General features: G+C 40.7%; 1 protein-coding gene across 1 annotated transcript in view; it reads right to left on the bottom strand.

Annotated features, from left to right (window-relative positions):
- The window catches only part of FBXO3 (F-box protein 3), a 31898-nt gene extending 17736 nt beyond the window's left edge, over positions 1 to 14162 (bottom strand). Inside the window, exons 1-3 of the mRNA XM_002917496.4 lie at positions 14059 to 14162; positions 10018 to 10107; positions 7962 to 8125 (exon numbers count right to left, since the gene is read on the bottom strand). Of these exons, the coding sequence (XP_002917542.2) occupies positions 7962 to 8125; positions 10018 to 10107; positions 14059 to 14162 (358 nt within the window). The remainder of the gene's footprint in view (positions 1 to 7961; positions 8126 to 10017; positions 10108 to 14058) is intronic.
- Positions 14163 to 15941: the final 1779 nt, after the last annotated feature.

Genomic DNA, 15941 nt, shown 5'->3' on the forward strand with positions numbered 1-15941 from the left:
GGAAGGGAGGTACAGAATAAAAGATAATTAAGAACAGAAAAAAAGGAACACTTGCTCAGGAGCACATATAAAAAAACAGGAACACAGTATATTTAAACTCAAATACATAAGTAATTACATTAAATATAAATAAACGAAATGATCTAATAATTAAAAGACTGACAGACCAGATAAAAAACACAATCATGTATAAGAGGCCCATCTTAGAGATGTAGATACACAAAGGAAAGTTAAAATAGCTGTACTAAAATCACACAAAATAAACCTTAAGGCACACGGCATTATCAGAGGTAATGGAAGGCTTTTTGAAATGGCAGAAAAGGTGCACCTAACAACCCAACTTCAAAATTTTATTTTTTAAAATAACAGAATTAAAATGGAAAAAAGAGATATCCACAACCATAGTTATTAGTTTTCTATTGCTATACTATTAGCAGCTTAAAACAACATGCATTCATTATCCCATAGTTTCTGAAGGTAAGAAGTCTGGGCATGACTGAATTGGATCCTCTGCTCAGGTCCCACAGGCTGAAATCATCATGTCAACTGTGGCTGCTATCTCAGGTTATACATCTCATGCTTGGGGTCCTCATCCAAGTTCACTGATCATTGTCCAAATTCATTTCCTTGCAGTCGCATGACTGGGGCCCTCAGCAACTAGAGGCTACCTGCCATTATCTATCACCTGGCCCTCATCACAACATGCCAGCTTGCTTACTCAAAGCCAACAGGAGATACCTATGCTTCAAATCCCTCTGCCTTCAGGGAAGGGCCCAGTTTTTAAGGGCTCACCTGATTAGGTCGGGCCTGTTCAGGATAATTTCCCTTTTGACTAACGATTAACTCAAATTCAACTAATTTGGGACCTTAATTACATCTGGAAAGCCCATTCACCTTTGTCATCTATTACCTAATAACAGGACTGAAATCAATTATATCCACAGTACCACTCATATTCAAAGGGAGGCCATTATTATACCAGGAATGTACAGCGGGGGTAGGAATCTTTGGAGACATCTCAGAATTCTGCCCACCACACTGATAAATTTTAAAATATCTCTCTCAGTAACTAAAAGAACAAGCAGACAACAATAAATAAATAAACGGTAAGAGTGCTAAAGATTTTAACAAGATTAACATTTTTTGTCTAATTATATACATAGCATTGAATCCAACAATTGCAAAATATACATTCTTTTCAAGTGTATATGGAACATTTACCAAGAGAGATTACATGCTGGACCAGAGAACAAATCACAACAGATATCAAATGACTGAACTCATACGAGCATATTCTCTGATCAGAGCAGAACTAAATTATATTAAGAAAATTACTAAAAAAAAACAAAAAACAAAAAAACCCCCCAAATTTTGGAAATCAAGCAATACATCTCCATATAAACCTGTGGGTCAAAGAAGAAATCAAAAGAAATCAGAAAATATTGTGAACAGCCTATTAATGAAAATACAACATATTAAAACTTATGAGATGAAGCTAAAGCTATGCTTAGTGGGAAATTTATAGCAAAAGCATTTGAAGAAAACAAGAAAGCCTGAAATTTTATGATCTAATCATCTCAAGGAAAATGCCACAGTAAACTCAGAAAGAAATCAGAGAAATTAATGAAATAATAAGAAGTGAATATAGAAAGAACTGACAAACGCTAAAGCCAGTTCTTTGAAAAGGCTAATAAGATTAACCCCTACCTAGTAAGACTGATAAAAAAATAACAGAAAAAGCACAAACAATATCAGAAATGGAAAGGTGAAATCACTACAGATCCAACAAGCACTGAAAAAGTAAAAGGATATTATAAAAAACTTAATAGCAATAAATTGGAATACATAAATGAAACGGACAATCTCCTAGAAAAATACCCCAAATTGACATAAGAATAAGTAGAAAATCTGAATAATCCTGTATCTAATAAAGAAATTGCATCTTTGGGGCGCCTGGGTGGCACAGCGGTTAAGCGTCTGCCTTCGGCTCAGGGCGTGGTCCCCGCGTTATGGGATAGAGCCCCACATCAGGCTCCTTCGCTATGAGCCTGCTTCTTCCTCTCCCACTCCCCCTGCTTGTGTTCCCTCTCTTGCTGGCTGTCTCTATCTCTGTCGAATAAATAAATAAAATCTTTAAAAAAAAAAAAAAAGAAAAAAGAAATTGCATCCTTGGGGCGCCTGGGTGCCTCAGTCCTTAAGCGTCTGCTTTCGGCTCAGGTCATGATCCCAGGGTCCTGGGATAGAGCCCCGCTAGTGGGAAGCCAGCTTCTCCCTCTCTCATTCCCTCTGCTGGTGTTCCCTCTTTTGCTGTGTCTCTTTCTGTCAAATAAATAAAATCTTTAAAAAAAAAAAATGCATCTTTAACTTAAAACCTTCCCACAATGAAAACTCCAGGATTGAATGGCTTCACTGGTGCAGTCTACCAATAATTTAAGCAAGAAATAATACCAAGCTTACATAAACTCTTCCAGAGAACAGAAAAAGAAGTAAAACTTCCTGACTTGTTTTATAAGGCCAGCATCTTCTTGATGGCAAAACCTGACAAGAACATTTCAAGAAGGAAAAATTACAGGCCAAAGTTTCTCATGAACATAGATGTAAAAATCCCAATCAAATACTAGCATATCAAATCCAACATTCAAAAAGGATATTACAGCCAAAGTAAGTTTATTCCAGAAATGCAAAGTTGCTTTGATATTCAGAAAATCAATTAATGCAATTCAGTACATTAAAAGAATGAAGTAGGAAAATCATGTGATAATCACAAGGTTGAGAAGTCACTTGACAAAAATTCAAGTATCCATTTAAAACACAAAAACAAAAATCCTCTCCACAAACTAGGATCAAAAGCATCATTTTTATTTTTTTAATTTTTTATTTGTTTTTTTTTTAAGATTTTTTATTTACTTATTTGACAGAGATAGACAGCCAGCGAGAGAGGGAACACAAGCAGGGGGAGTGGGAGAGGAAGAAGCAGGCTCCCAGCGGAGAAGCCTGACGTGGGGCTCCATCCCGGAACGCCGGGATCATGCCCTGAGCCGAAGGCAGACGCCTAACGACTGCGCTACCCAGGCGCCCCAAAAGCATCATTTTTAAAGGAGAAATCTTGAAAGCTTTTTCTCTGTGATCAGAAAGATAAGGACGCTCATTATAATCACTTCTATCCAACACTGTACTGAAGGCCCTAGCCACTGCAATAACACAGGGAAAAAAATGACATGAAGATTGGAAAGCTAGAAATAAAACTGCCATTATTCAATATCCTTAGGGAAATGCAAATTAAAACCACCACTACATATCCACTGGAAAGGCTTAAAAAAAAAAATAAGAATGACAACATTAAAGTGCTGGTGGGAATGTAGTTTTAGAAGCACTTTGGAAAATGAAGAGTATCTTTTGAAGTTTAATATAAGCACACTCTACAACCCAGGAAACTCAATCCTAGATATTTACCTGATGTAAGTATGCTCATATGTACATCAAAAATTATTTGCAACATTATTTATAATAGCCAAAAAACTAGAAATAACCCAATACCCATCAACAGTAGAATGAATCTATAAATTATGATCGACCCATAGAACGGTAAACTTTCAAGCTACTGCTATACACAGCAGAGCTGAATCTCACAAACAAAACAGAAAAAATTCACACAAAATATATACTTAATCATGCAAATTAGATAAAATTCAAAAAGAGAGAAAACTACTCAGCAGCATTAGCAATCAGGACAGTGGTTACTTCTGAGAAAGAAGGAAGATTCTAGGTACAGAAAATTATTCTACTCCTTGACTTGGAGGGTGTTACAATGGTCATGTTTATGTTGTGATAATTTATCAAGTTGTATACTTAGAATACACACACATTTTTTTTTCTTTTTCTTTTTCTTTTTTTTTAAAGATTTTATTTATTTATTTGACAGAGAGAGAGACAGCCAGAGAGAGAAGGAACACAAGCAGGGGGAGTGGGGAGGAAGAAGCAGGCTCCCAGCAGAGGAGCCCGATATGAGGCTCAATCCCAGGACCCTGGGATCACGGCCTGAGCCGAAGGCAGACGCTTAACAACTGAGCCACCCAGGCACCCCCACACACATTTCTATATGTTAGTTAACATCACTAATGATGGCATGTGAATATCACGTGTCCCTAGGTATGATGTGATAAGAAGGGCACTTCACCTCTGTGGTAATCTTTCTAAAAACCCATTACTCCAATGTAATCATAAGTAATACTTCAGACAAAGCCAACTAGAGGAATATTCTACAAAATATGTGAGGAGTACTCCGTCAAACTGTCAAGATCATGAAAGACAAGGAAAGACTGAGAAACTGCCACACACCAGAAGACACTACGGAGACATGACAATTAAATGCAATGTGGTATTCTGGATTGAATTCTGGAATCCAAAAGGGATATTAATGGAAAATGTGGTGAAATCCAAACGAAGTCTGGAGTTTAGTTAATAGTAATGTGCCAAAAAAGACTGTAGCTTTGACAAACGTCCCACAGGGAGATATGTTAGGGGAAACTGAAACTGGGTGAGGGGTGTACAAGAACTCTCTGTACCATCTTTGCAACTTTTCTGTAATCTATCATTACTCCAAAATAAAAAGTTTATGTATAAAAAAGTTTAGGACAACAGAAAACAAGCTGGGGGTGCCTGGGTGGCACAGCGGTTAAGCGTCTGCCTTCGGCTCAGGGCGTGATCCTGGCGTTATGGGATTGAGCCCCACATCAGGCTCGTCCGCTATGAGCCTGCTTCTTCCTCTCCCACTCCCCCTGCTTGTGTTCCCTCTCTCGCTGGCTGTCTCTATCTCTATCAAATAAATAAATAAAATCTTAAAAAAAAAAAAAAAAAGAAAAGAAAACAAGCTGAATAGCTGCCTGAGCCAGATATCGATGAGGAAAGAAACTAATATTGGTATGGTTAGTGCTATATGTTGGACATTTAACATATAACACTAAGAAACTAAGAATTTCTTGAAGAGATAGCTGGACAGAGAAAAGTAAAACAACAACAACAAGAGAAAAATATAAGGAAATCCATGTTTACAATACAGCAAAATCAAGGTTTAAAGGGACATCCTGTTATAGGAGAATTTGGGAGCCAATCAGACCACGTTCAAATCTCAGCTCTACCACTTACTAGCTCTGTGACCTCTGGCAAGTTATTTCACCTCTTTAACCCTGTTTCATCTGCAAAATAGGGGATAATACTACCTACTTGAGATAATTAGCGTGAGGATTAAATAAGCTCCCTCTGCTTAATAAAGTGCTTTCCTGGCACTCAATAAATATTCATTTACTTTCCTTGCCCCTTAACAAAGTTCTGTGAAAAAGTAGGGAAGAGGTTACCAGGAGCCAAGAAACCTAGATTAAAGTTCTATCTCTGTCACTTACTAGTTATGGGACTTTGTGTAAGTCACGTAAAACTCTCTGAGCCTGTTCCTTCACCCATAAAACAAGGAAACTGGTATAAATCAGGGATTGGCAAACTACAGCCTGCAGATCAAATCCCGGTCTGCCACCCGTTTCTGTAAATAAAGTTTTCCTGGAATACTGCCACGCCCATTTGTTTAGGTATTGTCTATGGCTGCTTCCCCACAATAACAGGAGAGTTGAACAGTTGTGACGGAGACAACCTCTCTCTCTCTCTCTCTCAAAGATAAAGTATCTACTATCTGGCCATTTAAAGAAAAAGTTTGCCAACCCTTGGTCGAAATGGTCTCAAAGGCCCCTTTCAACTCTCAAGTTCACACGTAAGGTAAATATGAAATTCGAAGACATGTGATATATACCATTAGATAATTCCAAGGTACTCTGTAAAACTTTCCCCAAGTCCAATGCCTATTTGCTTTCCAAGTTTCCTTTCTAACTCTGCCATCTCCCTAACCTTGAGACTGAGTCAGGGACTGTGGCCCCTGAGGTGGGTAGCTAGTTCCTGACTCAGTCCTGCAACTCAGAGGCCTCGCATCCCTAGAGTCCCCAGCGTTCTAGATATTGAACAGTTTTTACCCCATTCCAACTCACGGCAAAACCCCCAGAGAATTGGCACCTGGGAGTAAAACAGGGGCTATCAGGGAAGTCTCTGACAACCTCACTTCCAACTACCAGGTACAGAACAGTGAGCAGAGAACCTGGGAATGCCAAATGGTGGGGGCGGGGGGGGGGGGAAGGAGGAAGAAAGAAAAAGAAGCTGCTATGTATCTTTAGTTTCTTCCTTTCTTGGTAGCTCTGTGCCTAAAAGGGGAACCATGCCTACATTTTCATATTCTAAATGTCCTAATGTTAGACCAGCTCTCTAAGAGTCCTAAGGCACTCTGGACAAAACAGAATAAGTCCTCTCTCCCTTCAATTGTTGAGACCATAGCTCTGGTGACAGCTCTGTATTCAAATCCCGGCTCTGCCTTTTATTTCGTGATGGCAAATGGCTTAGTTTATTACGTCTTAGATACTTCACCTATATAATGAGAATAATAATTGTCTACACCTCCTAAGATTTTGGCAAATTAAATGGAATAATATGAAGTACTTCGCTTCATGCCTTGCTTTGTGTCTAATAAAAAATAATAGCTATTACAAACCCTCACCTATTTTACTTATCACCACCAAATACCTATTTTTGGAATTACTTTCCTCTTGAAATTATTTAACCCCACATGCCAAGTGGATAGTATTCTTTTCCGAGGAAAAAAAAAAACTATTAAAGGTATTAATCAAGGATACTTTCCTTCAAAGCTCTACTCTCTCTGCCAAATCACTCTTTCCTCTACCTCCCAGCAATTCAGTTTGAAGTACCTAGTCATGCGATCCTGGTCTGTATGAAATTCGTATTTGTATGGGAAGTTATAGTGGAAATATGAAACGCAAAATGAATACTGTTCCCAAAGAGACCTTGTTTCAAAAGAATACATGTGAGAAGAACTGATTCCAGTTTCAGCGCAGCAAAACCAAAACATGATAAATTCCTTTTAGTGGAGAAATGTGAAAAAACTTGGAGGCTAAAGCAGGTAAGTAGCAATATATCTGCAATCCGTTTATGTACTTTCTTGGGCATAAATTAACAACTCAAATTAATGGGAAATAGCTTGTTAATATTTCTTGCCAGAGTTGGACAATAACAGTATAGTAGTAAGACCACAAATTCTGGGGTCAAACAGGCCTTAGTTCAAATCTTAGTTTTCACTAGTCTGTAAATGTCAAAATAGAGATGAAAGTTTTCCTTACTTTATTATGCTGCTCTTATACTCTGAAAGACCCCGATCTTTAATATTTGGTCTTTCTAAATCATCAGACTATCAAACAAAACTTTACTTGCACTAAAAATAAGAGGGTTAACAAAGCAAGCCATTTTCCAATTAAAAAAAACTCCTTTGAAAGAAATCACAATAGTTATCCTCAAGCAATCTTAGCATTAGTGAGCTTATTATAAAACAAATATAAGGGGGGGCGCCTGGGTGGCTCAGTTGTTAGGCGTCTGCCTTCGGCTCAGGGCGTGATCCTGGTGTTATGGGATTGAGCCCCACGTCAGGCTCCTCTGCTGGAAGCCTGCTTCTTCCTCTCCCACTCCCCCTGCTTGTGTTCCCTCTCTCACTGGCTGTCTCTCTCTCTCTGTCAAATGAATAAATAAAATCTTTTAATAAATAAATAAATAAATAAATAAATAAATAAATAAATAAATAAAACAAATATAAGGATACAAGGAGTTCAGCTTTCCCTTCTAATGTATCAGGTAGCTCCCAAGGCAGGCAAAAATGGGGCAAGCAGTAGAGCAAGGGTCCTTTTAGAAATATAGGCTTCCTATCTCCTTGGCCAAATGTGAATGGTGAATTACAGATAATGTTGGTGAATTACAGATAATGTTGGTGAATCACAGATTAGCACAGATGATAGAAACCCAAGTTATTTAACCTATTTATACTACAGTTACTAAAATGAAGGGAGACCCTGCAATGCCAGTACCTTTCAGAGATAAAACCATCCGAGGACATCTGGGCTCCAAATATTTCTTGAGATCATCCCAGGCCTTTTTAATAGCAGCATAATGGTCAATATATCTTCCTACATCAGAGTAAGTATCTATGAAGAGAGATTTCCAACACTGATTCTTCTGTGTTTTCTCTTCCCTAAATAGATTTTAAAAAATGAGATTAAAAATCTTTTGAAATGAAATTAAACACTTACCAACATACTTTATTGGGGATTTGTGCTTACTTTTGCCTTCCTGTTCATTTATTTTAGCTACAAATGAAGACTAGATAGCAAAAGTGATACATACATCAAAAAACTTAACAGGAGTTACTGCTGTCATAGTGGGATTATGAGTCACATATTTTCTTACTTTCTACTTATTCTTTTCCTTAAGTTTTCAAATCCTTAATAAAATAGAATATGAATTGTATAGGAGGTATGAAATTTCAAATTACTCCTTAAAGCACACCAATTATAAAGTTTTAAAATACATATGTAATTGTTCTATTTTAAGAAATTATTCGGAATTTAATGATATAATACTACTAATCTACTTTATCTACATTGGATTAGCCAGGAAATCATAAAGCATTCAAAGTAATCACATGATTTCGTGTTTCTATTTAGTACAATTCCACAAACATTGAGTGTCTAATCATCCACTGAGGACATTAAAAATGAGGCACATTTTTTGCCCTCAAAAATATATATATACTAATCAGGGAGAAAGAATGAAGTGTCAATTTAAGAGTCAGAAGTGGTACAGGATAGAGGGCCTTCTGGTATCCTCCCTCCAAATGAGGTTGGACCTTATCCTGTAGGGAATGGAGAGCTACTGAAGGGTTTTAACAGGGGAGTTGAAAGAGCAGAATTGTGGCTGTGGTTTGGGAGGTGTGTAAACTAGAGACAGAAGAGATGAGTCAAGAGGGTTTTGAGTAGTCCAGGTAAGAGATGGTGAACTGAACTAAAACTGGTAGCTAGAAGAAATGAGAAGGAAAATGCAAGAAATATACAGAGGCTGAAGTCAGAAAGGCTTGGTAACTGAATGAATGTCGGGACAGAAAGAGAGGAGATCTAGGATGATTCCTGTTTCTGGCTTGAATGCCCAGGTGGATGGTACCGCCATGAAGATTATGAATGCAGGAGGGTCAGGTTTAGGGATGGTGTGAAGAGCAATTCAGGGTGTTGTTTTGGCTGGGAGGCGGGGGGTGGCAGGAGCTGGAAGGGAAGCATCTTTTTATTAATCAAAATAATATATATACGTATTATCAAAACCAAAAAGTACCAAAGAACTTATGATGAACAACTAGTCTGCTAGTCTCAGCCCAACCCCTCAAAGGAAACTTTAGTTATTTCTGCAAGTTATCTCTGTAATTCTAGACGTTCATGCCTCTAGACTTGATTGATCAATTTTACATCTATCTACTGATACCCCAAAGTAAAAGATCGGTTCACGGCAATACTTAAAATGTCTTCTTCCCCATTCTTCCTCCTCCCAGGGTTTGATGGCCCTATTATATTTAGTTCTGTTAGGTAGCTTGCAGCTTTAAATAATATACTTAGACCTCTACTTCTTGCCTTGCCAACTCGTCACTACTTGACTCCCCTCGATCTAAGAAAAAGATATTGGCAACCCTACCTTTCCTTTCATCTTTCCCAACTGCCACCTTCTGTCAACGACACTTTGATTCTGTCAAATTTATTAACATTTACTGAACTCAGAAAGCCCTTGTGGGTCATCCAATGGAAAGGTCCAGCAGGAGGCTGTAAGATCTCAGTGGGGATGCCAGGGACGGACATTCAGGTTTGGGAGTTAGGAGCACACAAGCAGCCACCATAAATGGCAACAGTGCATGCAGAATTCATAGAGGGAGAAGAGCAGTGGCCCAAGGACAGAAGCTTGCAGAACACCAGCATTTATTGGCAGGCACAAGAAGAACCATCAAAGGAGATAAAGAGACAAGGGTGAGAGGGAAAACCAGGACAGAGTAGTGTTATGGAAGCCAAGGGCCGAATTTCAAAATTACATTATTTCCTGAATACTCACTCAGATATCAGCCAGTATTTTTTGCAATGTCTTCTCCACAGCGGATCATGACTTGATAGCTGGCTAAGTCTTCGACTGACATAGCAACAACTGGCAATAACCAGATTCGTGGTTAGTATAAAAGAAAATAAGAAGACAATTTAGAAATAAAGATGAAAATATTCAATGTTGTTTTCTTTCATTCCTTTTGCTTTTCTTATTTCCCACTATCTATCCTTATAATTGTAAAACAGTATTTTCTAAAACCTGTTTAGTTGTGTTAGCTAGTATAATTACCTTGTGAGTGGTGAAATCTTAACTATTTGAGTTCACAAATAAACCCCAAACCCTCTGCAACTGCAATTTTCATATGAAAGTCACTAAAACACAGAAACCACTGCAGTTAATTTCAAATCGAAGAGTTTTCCTATACTTATTATTGGGACAGTATTTCTACATATAGGAAGAAACGTTAATCAGGTATAAACAAAACAGTTTTCTTTTTAAGATCTGTGACACATTTGATATTAAATACATAAGTCTTTGTCTCTCTTGTCCCAATTTTTTCTTAAAGGAAAGAAAATATTGCAGCCAAAATCAATCTTAATTACAGCAACTATTGGAGAGCCCATTTATAAAATACATCAGATTCATAAAAGTTCTAATTCAATATCCATAGTAATCCAAGGTGCTCAAAATCATGGAATGTTGGAAAGAAATAATTTTCTTTGTATACAGAGATTTCTAATAGAATACTGCTCCAGTCCTGTAAAGCCTACCCTACCTGATTAATTTGCAAAAAGAATGAACCTAGGATTAGGAAAATGGATTTCTATCCTCTCAGAAGAGGAATCACAAGTTAAAGAAATTCAATACTCAAAGATTTCAGTTGGGCAATAGGTAGTCAATTAAGTGAATCTTCAATTAATGGGGTTTGTCAAGGCCATGATTGGGGCATGTTAAACACCAATAGATGGTAAACAAAATAGCCTTCATTCGATTTTCAGATTTCACACAAACATCACCCTCATCCTTCCCTGCCAAGCTCAGGAGGTGCCCAGACAAACAGCTGCAAACATAGGAATCCCTCCAGTTTTGTCAATTCGGAGTCCATTCTCTCTTTGCTTGATCCTTCTCTCTCCACTGTCCCAAGAGGTAAACAACAAAAAAGAATCTCTGGAATAAGGACCAAAGGAGATTTTGATGCACATGAAGGATGAGAACAATTGTTCTAGACATTCTGACTCTGTTGGCTTGGGGTAAGATCTGTATCTCAAGCATGTATATGTTTAAAAAAAGTGTCACATTTGGGGTGCCTGGGTGGCACTGCGGTTAAGCGTCTGCCTTGGCTCAGGGCGTGATCCCGGCATTCTGGGATCGAGCCCCACATCAGGCTCCTCTGCTATGAGCCTGCTTCTTCCTCTCCCACTCCCCCTGCTTGTGTTCCCTCTCTCGCTGGCTGTCTCTATCTGTCAAATAAATAAATAAAATCTTTAAAAAATAAAAAATAAATTAAAAATAAATTAAAAAGTGTCACATTTAATTCTGATACACAGTAAGGGTTAAGAATGAATACACAATAAATCACCCTGGAATGGGTGAGAGCCATGCTGTGCAGCTGATTAATTACACAATGATCCCAATAGACTACTCCAATCGAACCTGATCCAGGTCAGAAAATATGTATCAAAAACTTTGGAGCTCAGCAATGGGCAGGACCCTTGGCAAAGTGGAGCTGTTCAGTGCAGGAAAGAAGTTGTGGTCCACTGGAAACTTTTTTGTAGATAAAATCTGATGATGTTTGTGACGGTTAATTTTATGTGTCAACTTGCCTGGGCCAAGGGATACCCAGACAGCGGGTTAAACATTATTTCTGTGTGTGTCTGTGAAGGTGTTTCTGGAAAGGATTAGCATTTGAAATGGTGGACAATATGGGTGGCCCTAATCCAATCCATTGAGGGCCCGGAACAGAACAAAGAGGTTCCTACCCAAAGCATTTAAAATAAAATCTGATCCCCCTCATCTTGGCTCACAGGGTCCTGCATGATCTCACCAGTCTCTTCTCAAGGCACTCTGCCTGTGAGTCACTCCCTACCCTCCCGCAACATTCTAGCACCCGTCCTGGCTATGCTACTATCCAATCAGCTTCTGAACACACTATCCCCTCTGCCAGGACTGCTCTATGCCAACCTTCATAGATGGGGACTCCTTCCAATTTGAATTGATCATCCCTCCCTCTCATTCCTTTACAGAGCAACTGATTTATTTCCTTCATAGCACACAGCATCTCTTGCAATTATGCACTTTGTTTTCCCATCTTGCCCACAAGACTGTAAGCTTCCTAAGAGGGGCCTTATCTGTCTTGTTCACTGCTATATCCCCAACATCTAAGCAGCTGGCACACAGCAGGCACTGAAAAAAAATCTGTTGAATAAATGACGAATACTAAGATAAATAAGACAGTCTTTACTTTTAAGAAGTGCACAATCTATCTGGTAAGGCAAATACACTCTGCAGAGGAAGGAAGAAGGCAGAAGAATCAGGAGAAGGGTCTTAAATAAATTCCATCCTGCCAGGGTGAGAAAAGGTGGGCAAGGCATTCCAGACAGGGTCAAGAGCTTAAGCCATAGAACAAAAAAACTAAGTGTGTAGTATGCTGGCAGAGGTCTGATTTGGCTAGAGTGGACTGTGCCAAATTGATAAGGACCTTAAATGCTCCCGGAAGTTTAGGTTATAGTTTGTAAACAAGGAGCATCATAAGTTTTTAAGGGTACTGACAGCCAGATCTGTCTTAGAAAAATCACCCTGGTGGCAATGTATGTGTGTATATGTGTGTGTTAGACCCCTAAGAGGCCACTGCAAGGAAATATTTCAGAAGAAAAGTCTGCTTTTGGAACAGCCTTTTCCAAAGAAAAGACGAAAGTTATTTCTCTGCTTTATGTACAAGCCTGGGCAGAGAAAAATTTACTTTCTTGAAAAAAAAAAAAAAGTTACAGGTACTATATAGACAGCACCCAGAAACTGGAGTTACCCCTCTGTCACCACTTAGCTAGGCCAACCAACAAATATCAATAAATCTAAGAATACCGTATTTCTAAAAGAATTTCTGATAACACAGGGCACAGTCACCAAAGGGTTAAAATCCAATTGGTCATCCAAAAAACAAAAGGAAATGAATCTTGCCTACAGATCCTTAAGAGGGCGATTTTGCCTCCTCTGCAAATATATATGGTGACACAAGACAGAGCCATGCCACCAGCTGTCAAGGGTGTAAACAGCGCCATTTCTTCCACCATACAGTCCCGAGCGCTGAAGGTACCGGGCATTTAACCACCCTTACCAGCAACCGGTGTTTATTTTTGGAACGGATGCTGGTAATGTGGGAAACGCAAAGCGTACAGGAGAGAAGACAGTCACCTGTATCTCACCACCGGAAGTCACTACCAAAACACAAAATCCAACATGCAACCATGAGGAGGAAGGCTGGCAGCAAAACAATTATCAAACATGGATGTCCAAAAGTGAGCCCTGCTAAATATTAGGGTGCCACGGAAGTCGCACCTGAGGGTCAGGGGGTCGCCTGGTTCCTTCTCTCGGGCGCCCCACCTGCCCACTCTGGCGCCCGATTCCGCAGGCCCGGGCCCAAGCAGAAAAGAGCGCTTGGTCTGGACCGGGGCTTTCCAAAGCGTCCAGGGCTGGGCCAGATTCGGCGGAGACCAGCGGGACGGCGTGTGGTGGGCACGGGGGACGGCGGGGCGGCAGCGGGGAGCAGTACCTCCCCACCTTACAACTGGGCCTCGCCAAGGCCTGGGAGAGAGGATTCTCGTCGCTCCTTCGGCCTGGGCCTTGGACCGGAGGAAGACCCAAAGGCGGGGGGGCCCTTTCCGCCCCCGTCTTGCTCAGGCCCTAGGGTGGCTCTGCAGGATCAGGGCGGCCCTGGCGTCACCTTCTGGCTGACGCGGGAGTCTGGGTCCTGTCGGCGAACCGGGCCTCCGTCCCTCCTGCCTCACTGTCTCCCCCCGCCCCGTGATCCCACCCCTGCCATGCGCGTCGTCCCATTACTTGATTAGGTCCCGGTAGTCCAAGAAGGATAAGATGAGGAGCAGGGGATCGGTAGGCAGCGATTCTAGGGTCAGCGGCGCTGACTGAGTCTCCATGGCCGCCATCTTGCCTGGCCCGGTGCAGGCCTGGCCCCGCCCCGGCCCCGCCCCGGCCCCCGCCCCCTCNCAGGGACTGGATCTAAAGGTCAGCTCCTCTCACTTAATTTGGTCTTCCCGGTGATTTTTCAGCCTATTAGGGCAATGCAAAGTATTTAGTAAATGGATTCTCCGCCCCCCCCAGGTTAAGTAACCTGGGTGTGAAGAGATGAGCGGAGCCTGCCAGTGGACGTCTTGAGGCACGGTGATGGCCCATCCTTAGCTTTGAGGGTGGGAGAAGTGTCATGGATCGTGAGCTAAGGAATACACACTTACCTGAATCCTTTTTCCCTTGCTTTTCCAAAGGCAGTCTGGTGTAAGGGACTTTGGGAAGCCCAGTGAGACCTGGGGGTCACATATCTGTCATTTACTCTACTAGAAGTGAAATGGTGGACTAACTATGCCTAAATTCTATGAGCCTGTGGACTCATCTCTAAAGACCATCCTCCCCTAAAGTGGTTTATGGATGGTAATGAAGCCTTGTTTGTGTAAAGTACCTGGCTAGATATTCAACAAATATTAATTTCCCAAGCCTATGCATAAATCCATTACTAAGTTTTCCAAACACTTCCATATCTTGGAGAGGGTTTCCTCCCAACTATTCGGAAAAGTGGAAATAATTCCACCAACCACCCCAAACCACTCCATTTCCTCAATTCACCATACCATTAATGCTTTATATTTATGATTTTGTCTAATATTTGTAACTCTTCTCCCCACCACACACATAATGTATTAATCATGTTTTTTATTTTCTGTATGTTATGATGTTTTGATCCTAAAAGTCTTGCTCTCAGGGGAAAGACTGCCCTCCAAGGGCTAGCTAATTCCTAAAGATAGCAAACAACTTGGTTGGGAGATGGCCTCTCATCTGCAAGCCAACCACTCCTTTTATCTAACTCTCACACACCAAGCCAGTATTTCCCCTGCCCTAAATCATCTAAGGGCCCCGTGCCAGGCAGTTAGAGAACACCCTTAGAGCCCAAAGCCCACCAAGTATTGTTCCAACTAACCAGTCCTAAGCTGTTTACTCTGCCCTGCCACCTTCCCAGTGGAAACCCCAATAAAGTCCCTGTGATATAGGAAAGAACGTTAGGGTTGGAAGCCAGATGGCCAAGAAAGAGTTCTTGAGATGTCTTTGGTGCAAAAAGGTGATTTTATCAAAGCAAAGGGACAGGACCCGTGGGCAGAAAGAGCTGTACCAGCGTCATGAAGAGTGGCCCATTAAATACTTTCTAGATGGGAGGGGGTTAGGGACAGCCTACGTCTCTAAGGAATTTGGAAGCAAGGTTTCCAGGACCTTGAGGGGGCTAGCTATTGTTGGGAAAAGGTCATTTATTACTGTCTAATAAAATCTTAGTCACGAGACCGTTCAGATGTACATTGGTGGGCTATATGCTTGGAGGATGATTGCCAACATGTATCTTGGGGGGTTTAGAGATAAAGGAAATTTCCAAAGGAATTTTTATATGGTAAAGTGGACTTACAGGATCCTAGGGGTGCGGGGGTGGTCAGGCCAGGACTGTCTTTTGCCCTTAGCAAAGAATTAACATTGAGGCAGTTGAGTCCCTAGAGGAATGTCACTCTGTTTCAAGGACTCGTCAGTGAGCTGTAGGTAGTAAGGAAATTTAATAATTTTTCTTCTGCCTTTGTTCCCCACATCGCCTCACCTGAACTTTCCCCTAGCTTCTGCTTCTGCATCCTGAGAAAACCTGAGGCTTCCACGGTGGCCCTGTATGCTGTAGTGCG

The sequence above is a fragment of the Ailuropoda melanoleuca genome, chromosome 16, assembly GCF_002007445.2.
Source record: "Ailuropoda melanoleuca isolate Jingjing chromosome 16, ASM200744v2, whole genome shotgun sequence".
Classification (NCBI taxonomy): Eukaryota; Metazoa; Chordata; class Mammalia; order Carnivora; family Ursidae; genus Ailuropoda; species Ailuropoda melanoleuca.